The sequence below is a fragment of the Diadema antillarum genome, unplaced genomic scaffold (assembly GCF_040938485.1).
Source record: "Diadema antillarum isolate AM-2024a unplaced genomic scaffold, OU_Dant_1.0 scf00000077, whole genome shotgun sequence".
Classification (NCBI taxonomy): domain Eukaryota; kingdom Metazoa; phylum Echinodermata; class Echinoidea; order Diadematoida; family Diadematidae; genus Diadema; species Diadema antillarum.
In genome coordinates, this window is record NW_027270966.1 from 184,986 (window position 1) to 200,501 (window position 15,516).

The window sequence follows — 15,516 nt, forward strand, 5'->3', positions numbered from 1 at the left end:
GGGGATACTGCGCTAGAGGAGCTGTGTGTGTGTATAATCTCGTATGGTCGTAATGAAAACACTTTATCAGTACATCCGAGAAGGGGGGGGGGGGGGGGGGGGGGGTGCGGAAAGAGAGGGTTCGACAACTCAACAATTGGAGAATCCTACCCTTGAAAACTCGTCCCAGAGCCTGAACAGCTCGACCGGGTCGAGTTGTTCTGGGACGGGTCCGGGTTCGCAATCGGACACACTGCTTTTTTTTTTGCTTTTTTTTTTTGTCATCACTCTGTGTTAGATTAGTTGAATAATGTATGAAAAAACTGTTCTATCGAACTTTTACAGCAATTCCTCTTTATTCACTGATACTGCGAAGTAATGATTCCTGGCATTTTCCCCACTCAGAGAATCTCATTGACCAAATTTGACACACCCAGCCGGTTTGGTGAGCAATGCAATTTGTTTGGATATATAGTCAAATAATGAAAATGCACTTGAGCTAAATACATTTATCTCATTTTGCGAGCAAGCCAAGAGCTACCCTGCCTGGGCAGCCGGAGTGTTGTTGTAACTGCGAAAGAGTACGAGCAAAGGCCGGAGATTCGCTAGTGTATAGACAAAATTTATATGTGTTTGAGTTTGTAAACAACAAAATATATTTACAAGAGACTCTATGAGCAGGCCTGCATAAGGTACATATCTTTTTTCAGGTGCATGTGAGCAGGTTATGACAGTATGACTGATACACAAAAAATGTATGCACGCGGAGGGATACACTATGCATTAATCGTAATACAAACATTTTAGATACCTCGATTGTTAAAAACGCCATTAAAAGGAGAACCCAAAGTCAGCACAAAGGCTATATTATCATTATTATGATTATTATTATCATTGTTATTATTATTATTATCATTATCATTATCATTATTATCATTATTGTTATTATTATCGTTATTATTATTATTTAGTTGAGAACTTGGATGGTTCTCCAATCTGCATTGAATTTGTAAAAGAAAAAATCAAAACATCCAATGAGGTACAAAAACTTACATTTAGTTCATAATGAATTTATTCTTTATCATCAACATTTCATAACAAATTAAATTTTGATGGAAATGATAATAATGTGTTTGTCGCAGCAGCGCTGTACTGCGTTACCATGGTGACCACAGTGCACTGCTCTGTCCCTGTCCTGAAGTGAGAATTGTGCAAAACTCTCTTGCATCTTGTATTCCTGAGAGATTAAGAGAAGGAATTAAAGTATGTTTACTAAAAACTATATAGGACGGGTGCCTAATATTGAATTTGTACAGTTTGTTAATAGGCCGTATAGCTGTGGGCACTGCAAAATGTCACATTGCAGCACGTACAGCACCACAGCTGACAGTCGACCGCTCTTTTTGTCCTTCTGATAAAATGCCCCTATACAATATAGGCCCATAAAGCCTCATTATCACTGTCCATGCGTGAATCACCATCACCTTTCAGGCACTGGCGTAGCCAGGGGGGGGGGGGGGCGATGGGGGCGGTCGCCCCCCCTAAGATTTGGACCGGGGATTTGGGAGGCGGAAAAAAAATGCGTGTATACTGTATGCATGCACATGAAGCGGGTCTCCTTTGCAACCTTTCATCAAATAAGATATTTTTTTGAATATTTCACTCAAATTGTGCACCAGATCGTTGAATTTCAATTCAAAATATGCAAAATCTCTCGTGCTTGGGAGGGGGAAACCCCCTCCCAAACCCTCCCCCTCTGTGCCTCTTTCCCTAGCTTAGTACACTTTTTAGATTTGCACAAAAATTATGAATAATTCTGAGTGCACAAGACTTATCACTTATATTCCGAAAACTCAAGGTTCCCTCATGACCAAAAGGGGAGTTTCCCATTTTAATCGACCCTTTCCTCCCTCAGTCCCCCCCCCCCTCCCCATCAGTTGGTTTTTTTTTTTGTGATTTCCCAAATGTTGATTCCATCAAATATGCATATACGAGATATCTCAATTTCAACCTCAAAAAGGCAAAAGCTCCATCGGAAGGGAAGGGTGGAGATAACACTCGCCCACGCCTTCTCCCTGCTCGCCCGCCCCTCCCCCCCCCCTTCCGCCATGCATAGAAGTAGACTGTGGCTATACCCAGATCGCTTTATTTCAATTCTAAAAACGCAAAAGCTCCGCGAGCGGGAGGGGAAATCCCCCTTCCCCTAAGCTCTATACCTCACTAGACTTTATACATACACACAGATGGTGCACATTCGGAATAAGAGCTAAATTCCGTGATTTTAACACTTCGATGAAAAAGTATTGCACCAAAAATTTGCACCAGATCGCTGAATTTCAGGTCTGAAAACGCAAAATCACGTTCGTGTGGAAGGGGATATGCCCCTATCATCTACACCCTCGTGTGCATGCTTTTTCTGTTTGATTGCTGAACAGACAGCGTTCATGATATTCAGTGTAAGAATTAATACAAGAAGATTATTTAAATGATACCATTTTATAGGCATATTGTTCAATAATAATCTACACTAAAATATACTGCAACCTTAAACAAGTGGGACTGTTTCAACTCGTTAAAACACGCAAAAACATGCATCAAATTGCACCATTTGCAACATCAAAATGCAAAAAGTTCTCCCACACCTTCCCCTCCCCCCTCGCTCGCTCCGCTCGTTCGGGTTCAGTCGCGTTCATGATATTCAGAGAAAAAAATTAATACAAGAAGTGTATTTAAATCATTCCATATTACAGGCTAATATTGTTCAATGATAATCTACATCAAGATATACTGCAACATTAAACAAGTGGGACTGTTTCAACTCGTTAAAACACGCAAAAACATGCATCAAATTGCACCATTTGCAACATCAAAATGCAAAAAGTTCTTACCGTGGGAGGGGGGACACCCCCTCCCACACCCTCCCCTCCCCCTTCGCTCGCTCCGCTCGCTCGGGTTCAGTCGCGTTCATGATTCAGTGAAAAGAATTGATACAAGAAGTGTATTTAAATTATACAATTTTACAGGCAAATTGTTCAATAATAATCTACACCAAAATATACTGCTACCTTAAACAAGTGGGACTGTTTCACGTCGATAAAACGCGCAAAAACATGCATCAAACTGCACCATTTGCAACATCAAAATGCAAAAAGTTCTTACCGTGGGAAGGGGGACACCCCCCTCCCACACCCTCCCCTCCCCCTCGCTCGCTCCGCTTGCTCGGGTTCAGTCGCGTTCATGATTCAGTGAAAAGAATTGATACAAGAAGTGTATTCAAATTATACAATTTTACAGGCAAATTGTTCAATAATAATCGACATCAAAATAAACTGCTACCTTAAACAAGTGGGACTGTTTCACGTCGATAAAACGCGCAAAAACATGCATCAAATTGCACCATTTACAACATCAAAATGCAAAAAGTTCTTACCGTGGGAGAGGGGACACCCCCCTCCCACACCCTCCCCTCCCCCTCGCTCGCTCCGCTCGCTCGGGTTCAGTCGCGTTCATGATATTCATGAAAAAATTAATACAAGAAGTGTATTTAAATCATGCCATATTACAGGCAAATTGTTCAATGATAATCTACATCAAGATATACTGCAACCTTAAACAAGTGGGACTGTTTCAACTCGTTAAAACATGCAAAAACATGCATCAAATTGAACCATTTACAACATCAAAATGCAAAAAGTTCTTACCGTGGGAGGGGGGACACCCCCTCCCACACCCTCCCCTCCCCCTTCGCTCGCTCCGTTCGCTCGCGTTCAGTCGCGTTCATGATATTCAGTGAAAAGAATTGATACTACAAGTGTATTTAAATGATACCATTTTATAGGCAAATTGTTCAATAATAATCTACACTAAAATATACTGCAACATTAAACAAGTGGGACTGTTTCACGTCGATAAAACGCGCAAAAACAAGCATCAAATTGCACTATTTGCAACATCAAAATGCAAAAAGTTCTCACCGTGGGAGGGGGGACACCCTCTCCCACACCCTCCCCTCCCCCTCGCTCGCTCCGCTCGCTCGGGTTCAGTCGCGTTCATGATATTCATGAAAAAATTAATACAAGAAGTGTATTTAAATCATGCCATATTACAGGCAAATTGTTCAATGATAATCTACATCAAGATATACTGCAACCTTAAACAAGTGGGACTGTTTCAACTCGTTAAAACATGCAAAAACATGCATCAAATTGAACCATTTACAACATCAAAATGCAAAAAGTTCTTACCGTGGGAGGGGGGACACCCCCTCCCACACCCTCCCCTCCCCCTTCGCTCGCTCCGTTCTCTCGCGTTCAGTCGCGTTCATGATATTCAGTGAAAAGAATTGATACTAGAAGTGTATTTAAATGATACCATTTTATAGGCAAATTGTTCAATAATAATCTACACTAAAATATACTGCTACCTTAAACAAGTGGGACTGTTTCACGTCGATAAAACGCGCAAAAACAAGCATCAAATTGCACTATTTGCAACATCAAAATGCAAAAAGTTCTCACCGTGGGAGGGGGGACACCCCCCTCCCACACCCTCCCCTCCCCCTCGCTCGCTCCGCTCGCTCGGGTTCAGTCGCGTTCATGATTCAGTGAAAAGAATTGATACAAGAAGTGTATTTAAATTATACAATTTTACAGGCAAATTGTTCAATAATAATCGACATCAAAATAAACTGCTACCTTAAACAAGTGGGACTGTTTCATGTCGATAAAACGCGCAAAAACATGCATCAAATTGCACCATTTACAACATCAAAATGCAAAAAGTTCTTACCATGGAAGGGGGGACACCCCCCTCCCACACCCTCCCCCCCCCCCCCTCGCTCGCTCCGCTCGCTCGGGCTCGGTCGCTTCGCTCCCTCGCAGACTAACCGCCCCCCCTAAGATGAAATCCTGGCTACGCCGTTGCTTTCAGGGAAGAACACCGCCGCCGACCTCTTACCCCTTCGTGTCATCGAGGTCGATGACTCCCAAAGGAGGACTCCCAAGTTCAGGGCAAGTAAATTTCATTTTAAGTTTGAAATAGCAGTACAATGACAGGGAAATATTCCATCAGTTGCTGTCTGATTGACTCTTAAAACCAGGCAACTAAAAACAAAATCCGACCAAGACTCGACGGAGACTTCGATTGCATCTTTGACCCCTCAAGAGGCAGTGAGTTTGACCACGACCACCAATGGCTTCACTGACATAATATACCCGAGTCATATAAAAACCCTGAAAACTCGGAAATAGCAGGACATTGACCGCTGCCGTCCGAGGTCAGCTAGTCTAGCTGATTTTTCTCCACAACTTTTGGCTGAAATCTGTGAAAAGATTTTATTTTGCCAGGCAGTCAAGCACTACTCTGAATGTCAGAATAAAGATTCTTGTCTGTCACTATATACAACGATATAAATGACAGAATGTCGATACAGGTATGATCCAGACCAATTATAGATAAAGTCTGTTAAATTCAGAAGGCCATTTCAAATGTAAAACCGAACTGTCTAACATGATTGTGTTTATACTTTAATGTCGTTGTCTCGTAAATAATACTAGTACCCCACCCCCCCCCCCCGAAAAAAAAGATAATATAATTGGTAAATGACCCTTGCGCATGCAACTTAAGCAAAACAGTATTATAAGCATTCAACTCACACAATTCCAACAATACCAATTCTTTCTAAATGTTTCTCGAAGACTTTGCGGCAAAGGATTCCAAAACTTTGCTCCTGTATATGCATGACACTGGTTGTTTTATTACCTGTCTTTGCACGCTTTGTCTCTGCATGATACTATCCATCATATCGTATAATATTGCATTAAAGAATGTGATAAATGCCCTGTGTGTAAATCGTATACAAATGAAGTTATACTGCAAATTCATGAAGATTCAATACTTCTATCGACTGCTCACGGTGGCCAAGAACTTGCTCGGTGAGTTGAGAAAATGCAATTGCTCTTATTTTCTTTACCAGAAATGCACAATTTAGGAGGCTTTTGCAACCTCTTCTCCGTACTTCGATTCTATTTCTATACAAAAGCATTAGTAGGCCTATCTGGGGTACATATTATTATCGTAACCTAAAAAGCAAAACAATTTTGCGCCTAATGCATTTAATCAAAACATCAAATTTGGTTCTTTCACATCAAGCTGTCATCAATTTGAATTCCTAAAAAGATGCGACATGAACTCCATCCCTATATTTCAGTGTCAGCGAATGTTAACACATCTTCAATTACAGTTGATTATCTTGGTTCTTTATCACAATACAATCAGTTTTTCTTTTGTTTTTCAAATTTTGAGCTGAAATTATGACTGCTTTTGAAAGAAAATCAATTTCAAAACAAATTGCACCCAACAATTACAAGTAGACCTATACTGCCATCAGAATAATAAGCTCGATCGCTGAGATTCTCCGAAGAGAAAAATACCATGACTCATTGCTTTCTAATATCAGAAAATAGAGAAATTGCTGAGTTTGATAATACTTTTTTAATGTTATCTTTACGTGCAAGTAATTTCAAACATTTTTATGACAAAGACAGAGTACTAGTATCGTTTCATTAAAAATCTGTAACAAATTATTTGAGTTGGATCGAGTTGTCGGATCGCAAACCTGACCCTGGATGATTCGACAAGGCCGAGCTGTCCAGTGCTTGGTACGAGCTGTCTAGGGTAAGGTTCTCGAGTAGTCGAGTTGTCCAGGTACCATACTTATTTTTAGATCACAATCGCAAACTAGACAATGACGTAATTTTTCATCGTTTGGCTTATGACAGGCCGTCGTGAACATGATATGTATGGAAAGCCATTTAGGTGTATACCTCATTATTTTTTTTTTCATATTTTTCCGCGCTAGAATTTCAATGCAAATTTTATCTATACAAATTTTATCTATTCATAACAGATATTCCCTTATTTAAAATAAAAGGGTCCTAATCATTTCATGAATATCAAATTAAGTGGTCTCATGCCTGCAAATATTATGATTATACTTTTCAATTTTAAATGTTTTGTTAAATTGCTTGATTTTCTATTCTTTTTTTTAAAATCTTAGTGACAGAACGTGGTATTTTTAGGCACTTCATCATACCTGCCAATTTTCACAGGAATATCATGACTTATGTTATCATTCCTAATTTATAGTTTTTCATTTCTTATGTTTTTTTTATTTTGGGGCCACTAAATTTCATTGTCAGTCCACCAAAAAAAAAAAAAGTATTTTACAAATGTATATATATTATATATATGAATGGTGATGATTTTGGTGATGGTGATGATTTTGGTGGTCCAAATGGGCCACTGAAAATAGACTTTAGCTTCCATATCAGCCTTTTCTATGTGATAGGTTCCAACTGCTATTACTACCCGCATCTCCTAGCCATTCCATTCAGGCCCTAACGCACATCTCTCCCTCCATCCCACCCCCCCCCCCCTTTCTCTCTCTCTCTCTCTCTCTCTCTCTCCCTCTCTCTCCCTCTCTCTCTCTCTCTCTTATTTTACTTGGACCTGTCACAATATATAGCAAAACTTATTCAATTCATAAAAATTCATATCAATGAAGTTTAATTCCGAAAAAAAAACAAAGGATCGTCGGCATATTGCAGTAGCTTCAAGATAGAATATTGCTCAACCATTGTTTCCCCATATTTAGTTGAAATTTGGGAGTAGAGATAAATGACAATGATCACCAATATGGACATCTGAGAGATGTCTCTTTCAATGCTTAATTCGTTGGAAAGAAATGCATTTTAGAGAAGACTCTACAAAATTTGCCCTTTATATCAAAGACATTAAATGGTTTGCTTTTTTAGCATTGCTCCACTCTGCTATATACCACTTTGATTTTTTTTTAAATAATCAATATTCACTCAGATAGGGCATTCGGACACTTTCTGCATTTCAATACTTAAATGTTGGTTGGTTGGGTTGTGGAATCAGCAAGTGAACAACAGCCTATATATATAGGTCATATTGGTGCAATTCTGGGGCCCGTTGCATAAAACTTACCATTGAATTTCAATGGTAACTACCGTCAAAATTAGGCGTCCCAGCCAATCAGCATCAAAGATTATTAAATTTACCGCTAATTTGAAGACTTACCGCTAGAAAGGAGCGGTAAGTCCAGCGGTAAGGGTTTTATGCAACAGGGCCCAGGTGTCCAAAATCATCATCAGCTATTCGCTTGACACTCCACAAGCTGGGCTGCATTTAGTCAAGCTCCTACAAACATTCATGGCAAAAAGGGAGAGGTAGAAGAAGGAGGTCCTCGATCAGTGAGTTCCAGTGAGATAATACTGATAGATTTTTTTTCTTTATTCAGAACCCACATAGTTCTTTCCATTTACGTATTTTTATTTAAATCATAGAGTATACATTAATCAATCAAAACGCTATTCAAATAAAAGAATGTGACCTGAGGTCAAAGAAAGAACCAATGAAAAGTTAACATGAGGTGATCATGAGCTGAACTGAAACATAGGCATAAATGGGAACAGAATAAAAGAGTCATGAGGTGTGGAGATGAGTGAGAAGTATAGAAGGTAGTAGTGGAAAATGTATAATAGGCACAAGGAAGGGTAAAGAAAGTGGGATGTATGGAAGGCGAACTAAAGATAGTTACCTTTGGGAGCAGTGATTTTAAAAATTTTGGAGTTATCACATTTGATGCATATTATGTGTAGGTCAGTTGTATCACAAAACACCCTATCATACATATGAAGAGTTTGTTCGCAAGTCCATGTTTGCCAAATGGAGATATTTGCGATTAAAAGTCAAGAAAAATAAAGAGAATGATAAGAAAATTTTTGCTTCTTTTGGCCATAACTTCAAAAATGTACCTTTATATGTAGTGACCAATATATCATTTAAAAGGTATTATGTTGTACTTTATGACAGAGACCGTACTTCAACATCTTCAAAAATGGACTTATCGGTTTTTGCAAACAAACTCTTTATATTTAAAAAAATGTGCAATGAAACCTAAAATATAGGGAGATATCCCTGTTTTTTCTCATTAAACTATTAGATTAGACGGTTAATAGTCAAGAAACAATTATATTGTTCACATTTTTGTATATGCAACAATACTTAACATTGGTGATCATGATTAAGATTTTTTACAGTGGTTGTTTTTGCTTAACTTACATTTTAGAACTATTTTGAGCTCTAAAGCTGGCATTTGTTTCATCTGCAAATGGTAAATAGTGCCTTTAAGTGCATGTGAGAAGAAATGGTAATGGGCATGTATGGAAAATAAGCTCTATGGAAAGCTAAACGGAAAATTGAATTTAATATAAATATATCTTTGGATCAATTTCACGCTTCAACACAATAAATATCCTTAATCCGAAAAAAAAAATGTGCAATTTTTCTTCCAACATATACTGACCTGATTTTAAATTGTGCTACTAATACTACCCATGTTGCCGCTCTAACAGGGCAAAGTTGTTGAAATTTTTATTGATGACTTCGATGATATGAGTGAGTTTTGGCACATATCCCCCCCCCCCCAAACATACACCTATTTTTCACCCAATTCTTGCCATTTTTATGCAGAAAATTATAAAAGCAACAATTTCTCGTGCAGGACAATTCTTTCTTTGATGAGGCCCTACCATATTACCCCCACCTTACTAATCCGCAACTTATCTACTTAAAATAACATTAAAATTTGGCCCAAATTCTTGTCAGTTACTCTTCTCTTTTGTATTGCAAACATTCAGTTTATCAGCATTTGTGTATATTCAGCTCAAACTAAAGTAACCAACTCTGATCAAAGTGATCCCGGCGTGACCGTGGCTGATGATTCTCGGGCTGATCCACTGAGTGGGCTGATCAAATCGGAATTGCGCCATCACACGGCTACACACTACAGTACAAATACGTACTGTATGCATTGCATTGGTACGGTGTGTACGTACACTATGGCTAGTTACATGTACTTATACGTGACGGCGGTACGAGCGAGTCATTCGCGGCCGCCGAGGCAGACAAACGCCACAAAATTGAGTGTGAGGGTACCGTGTCTGGTTATAAATCTGTATTTTGACCCTGTTATCTGTCCTGTGTTTAATACAGCAAAGAAGGAATTTTGGAACACCAACGATCATTCCCTACCACCGTGGACAGCAAGCCCCTTTTTCCGACCTCAGCTAGGAGTGGGCCACTTCCACCTAACCAAGCAAGTTGCTCCGCACGTATCATGTTATGAGAGAAAGGTTGACCGACGGACCGACATGCGACACACACTAAATTTACTCACCGTCGCCAGTAGTGTGCAGTGGCACATCACACACACAGTGCAGTGACTAGTGCAGCTCACAGTGAATGAAGTGACCTGTGTGCAGTGATGGTTGGTGAGTCTTGAAGATCAGAGGTAGGCTAATATTAGGAGGATCAGGGAGAGCATCTGCGGCAAGTCCTTTCAGCAGACGACAGTCAACACATATGCAGCCAGGGTAACGTTACAGGGAAAAGCCAAGTAGAAATGTAGACCATATTACTGATATTTTTGACTAGAGTTCTATATGTCACCATCCATGCCATTGGATGCCTTCGGCTTCGTGTTGTTACGTTGTTTTGTCCTAAAAACTAAATTAAGCGGGGGCGGGGTGGGTGAGCTTATGACAGCGCTGAGTGCGATTGTGTATTTGTAAATGACATTGACAAACGACTTCTCACTGAATTTGGCTGTACGAAATGTCCAAAGATGATGAAAGTGATAGATGCAGTTGGCGCTCTTGAAGAATTAGAAGATGGAGAAATTGAGGAAGAAGAAGGGCAGATATCGGTATTTACGGAAGAAGAGACTGGGCTTGTGGTTGATGATGGAGAAGTGTTGTCAAAACTAAAAGCAAGTGAGAAGAACAAACGTGATAAATTTGTTGACAGAACTAACGACAATGACATCAGTTCTCTGAGAGCCCTTCTCCAAAGTAGTGACAAAGTCAAAGAAAATGTCCCGTCCCGGTCACACCGTCACGCAGATAATAGAGAGTATAAAGCAAAAGGCATCGGATCACGGAATAGTTATAGTCACAGCAGAGTAAAGTCTCCTCGATCTGGTGCAGTCAGTCCACGTAGAAGAGCTAACAGAGAGAGAAGTCGTACTCCAAGTGTTTCCTCTGGAGGGAATGCAAGCTGGGTTCAGAGACGAGCGAGAGAAGTTGCCAAGAGGGCCAGGCGTCGAAAGTCACCGTCACCCACTCGAAAAAGCAGCAAAACAAGAAATACAAGTGAGCTTTCTTTTTTAGTTAACTTTTGGTGTCAAGTCTGGTATGGTATTTTAAGTTCTGAGAATGGTCTTAGAAAAAGTTTTTATCGCATTTTATTAGCATTTAACAAGACTTTTTTTGTATTTAAGCTTGCCTTTATGCAAGCTACTGATATGTATTTCAACAAATATTATGTTCATCATCAAACTACAGGTATACATGCATTACAATATGCATCTGCATTGTAATCACTGACTGCAAAAACAAGCAATTGACAAACAAAACGTGATACATGTACATGCCCATTTCAAGGAATTGAACCAATGGATTTGCAGTCATTGTTGATTATCTTTTTTGATAATTCGTTATTTGAATTTCGTTCAGTTTTATATCACAGAAACAGAAACGTTCACAGAAACGAAACAAAACATCATAGTTTAGACAAACTGCACTATGCACAAATATTGTACGAAATAAAGTCAATCTTACATGATATAAGGACAAAATGCAGTAACACCAACATTATGAAAACTAATGTCAAACTTACATTGTACGATTTTTACTCTTTAACCAAGGAAATGAAATCTGCTCTTTGTTTTTTTGTTTTTCAATCAACACATATTCTCGCAAAAAGCCCGCAAAACGGCAACATAATAGATAATTTGCTTTAAAAAAGAATGGGGTCTTATCAACAATGTACTTTTCACACCTACTATCAAATCGAGGCATTAGGAATTCATGCAGTCACACATTATACATTAGTCAAAGACTTCCCATTGTGTGCTTCCTGCAGAATGTATGTCCAAAAGATTATGTGACATTTGATGTTTTTTTTTTTTTTTGTTCTCCCTGGCCCTAATCATCTGAGGTCAGTAATCCAGTTTTTATTCTATTGTGCATATTGAAGGTGCAAGGAGGCGGTCAAGATCCCCAGTGGTGCGATATCAGCGCTCCTACAGGCCATCTATTCAATATGAGCCCAAACTGGAAGAGTATGAAAAACTCCTCAAACAGCATCGCAGTGTTCAACACAAAATCAAGGAAGAGCAACGCCGTCTCTCAGGCTGCCAAGAAAACTCTTCACACCAGCAAGACACCAGTCAGCAGAGAGCTCAACCCCTTACTCGAGGAAGGTCCAAGGATAATGCTGGAAGGTCAAGCAAGCGATTAACTGAAGGAGATGATACAAAGGTTAGTCCTACATAGTAACTCTTATTTTACATGGACTAACCCTTGTACGGTCTTTAACAGTGGTGTCTTTGTGTGCAGGACAGTAAAGCTACAATTGTATTGTAATAAGGTAATTTGCATTGTAATGCCTATTGCATGAATATGTATTCAATCTTCTGTATGATATAATCTGTACATATCCTATACTTTCGATCTCACAAACACACACAGACACACACAAACACACAGACACACACACACACACAGACAGACACACACACACACACGCACACACACAAGTCCTCAACCAGTTGCTGATTGTGCACTGTCAACAGAAAGTTATGTCAGTTATCTCCAGCTTCTGCAGAACAATGCACCCCCTTTGCTACATGTAACCTCAAAATGTCATGGCAGGCTACAGGACAGATAAATGCTAACATGCTTCACCCATGGGCTTAGATGTTTTTCTGTATTATGTTACACTGTATTAAGGGATTGTATCATGTTTCACTGTAGAAGGGACTGTATTGCTGCACAACATATTCTGTGGCAGTTGAGTGTACTGCAAGACTGGGACCCTGTCTTGCAGGACTTGGTCTGTGAACAGTGCTACAACAATGACGACAACAACAACAACAACAACAACAACAACAACAACAACAACAACAACAACAACAACAACAACAACAACAACAACAACAACAACAACAACAGCAGCAGCAGCAACAGCAACAACAACAACAACAACAACAACAACGAAAAAATCCATGGCACACTATTCTAACTTTTAGTTCATTTTTCTTTTGTTTCTTGAAGGTTTAATTTAGTTTTGTTTTTTTGTTATGTTTGTGTGGTTTCTACATCACACATTTCAGACCACCACAAATCAGATCAGATTTGGACCTCAAGTGAAGTTTTTGCTCATCACTTTATATTGCTTCTCCTCATGATAAAATTGCTTTTACACAGAATGATATACATTGTAGATAAGCATAAGATTGCTCTTTCTGCCTCGTCCCAAACAGATGCCGAAGGTATAATGAATACGGGTTGTCTGTATGTCCTTCATCTGCTTACATCTCATTACAGCAGTCAAAGAAAACCACTCAGTGACATTTTCTTGGTAAATGGCCAAGGTACAGAAGGTTGTATGCGTCATGAGGGGTGGATGTGCTGATTAAATATTGGGCAAAATCTGTCAAGCTTAGAGAGCAGATGTCGAAGTTAACTTATCGGCAGGAAATATGACAGGTTCACCAGTACATGTATCTTCATGTGGGTATATCAAGTGGTAATATACCCGGAAATATGGTAGGAAGGATATGCTAGCGGCTTCAGCTAGGCTGTTATTCACATGAAATGATAGTGGGTTACAAGTCATCGTACTTGTGCTAAAGAATGCCATTTTCAACCATTACAATGAACTTCAGTGAGGAATGTCCAGTGGTGATGTAAGATGATGGGCAGGGTATAAATAATTGAATGATTATATTTATGAACATTACAGTGGTGAAATGTCAAAGGTCAGGTTCAAGCATCAGTATACTGTGACAATGTACAGTGTATTAGTTAATGGTAGCTCATTACTGTAAAGCCAGAAATGTTTTCGTATGCATGAAACTTTTGCAAATTCTGCGAGGAGCCAAGATTCACAAAAGTGTTTGTCTACACAATGAATTGAATGACAGTGGTGATTCACGAAAGTTACATGCTGCAAAAAAGGCCGTTGGCTCCAATTCATGAAAGTTTCATGCCACAAATGTTTCACGTTTTACAGTACGTGGAGACTAGTGCTATATTCCATTATTTTATCAACTATGCTTGCTTGCAGAGTTGCTATGTCGACTGTCTTGTTTCTTTCTCATTGTTGATCCAATGCATGCTATTGAATTTCAACAGAAAGCAAAAGAGGAAGATGATAATGAGGATGAAGAAATGCTGCTACTCCAGCTCAGGAAGGATGCTCTGGCATCACTGGCCAAGGAAGAGAAAGGGAAAGAAAATCAAATGGCAGCAGGCAAGTATATACATATTCTCACATGTTCAGGACTTTATATGCCATACAAACCGTTAAGTGAAGGAAATCATATTCTATATTGTGTGGGAAATTTGCAGCCTGTAAATAAATTTGTTAGCTCTGTGAAATCATTGCTCTACAACATATTCTTTGGGGAACTAAATGTATATGCACACCACTGCATGTATATTCCATGTATTCAACCTGTTTGATAGCAACGTGTAACTGGTGCATGCATCTTAAGCATGCATGCATGAATTCTGGGTTAATAGGCCAAGTGATATGAAATGCTAAGAACAACAATCAATGACTTCAGCAAAGCCTGTGTTGAAGTAGAGTTCAATGACTGTTTCCTGTAACACTTCCTGTAACTTTATTTGTTTTCATTCACTCTTATTGTTAGGAATATACTGTGACTGGGCCAAAGATGATTGACACATGAGTACTATTCACTTTACAAAGGTGGTATTAAAGAAGAATGCCCCTCATGTTTTAGCACTGCTTGTCTTGGGTGACTGAGTCTATAATTAAAGCACAAGTGATGTCAGCTTCGTGACTTTTGTGTCCGGCATAGATAGATAGATAGATAGATAGATAGATAGATAGATAGATAGATTAATAGATAGATAGATAGATAGATAGATAGATAGATAGATAGATAGAAAGAAAGAAATTAGGCATAGTAATAGTTCCGTGATATTGTTGTAAAATACATTTGTGTGTGATCAAAAGCATATAATTTACTTTTTAAACATAAATAAGGGAAATGATATAGGTATGAACTATTGCCACTATTGGTACTGTATACGACTGTGATAGAGGCCAGCGTGATTAGCATTTATGTGCACAGCAAGCAGCACAACACTACGCTCTCCATGGAAAATTTCAAAGTCAAATTTCTACTTCACAAAATATCCACACAACATACAATCAATTGGGGAAAATTGATGTAGGCCCACAAATGTTGCATGGTACACAACTTCCTGCTTTCCTTCTACAGAGACAGAAAATGTTCAAGGACCTGCACCAGTACCTCAAGGAGAAGCTGCACAAGAAGATGACGACATAAAGGTAAGTTGAGAAATTATTTTTTAGTCTTGTCATGTTCCAAAATTCTATCAGAAATCATTTTGC

The 15,516-nt window shown here is 39.1% G+C and overlaps 1 protein-coding gene across 1 annotated transcript in view; it reads left to right on the top strand.

The window, feature by feature from the left end:
- Positions 1-9,949: 9,949 nt before the first annotated feature.
- The window catches only part of LOC139717553 (uncharacterized), a 30,524-nt gene continuing 24,957 nt past the window's right edge, over positions 9,950-15,516 (top strand). Inside the window, exons 1-4 of the mRNA XM_071629062.1 lie at positions 9,950-11,216; positions 12,103-12,386; positions 14,265-14,382; positions 15,383-15,453. Of these exons, the coding sequence (XP_071485163.1) occupies positions 10,691-11,216; positions 12,103-12,386; positions 14,265-14,382; positions 15,383-15,453 (999 nt within the window). The 5' untranslated portion in view covers positions 9,950-10,690. The remainder of the gene's footprint in view (positions 11,217-12,102; positions 12,387-14,264; positions 14,383-15,382; positions 15,454-15,516) is intronic.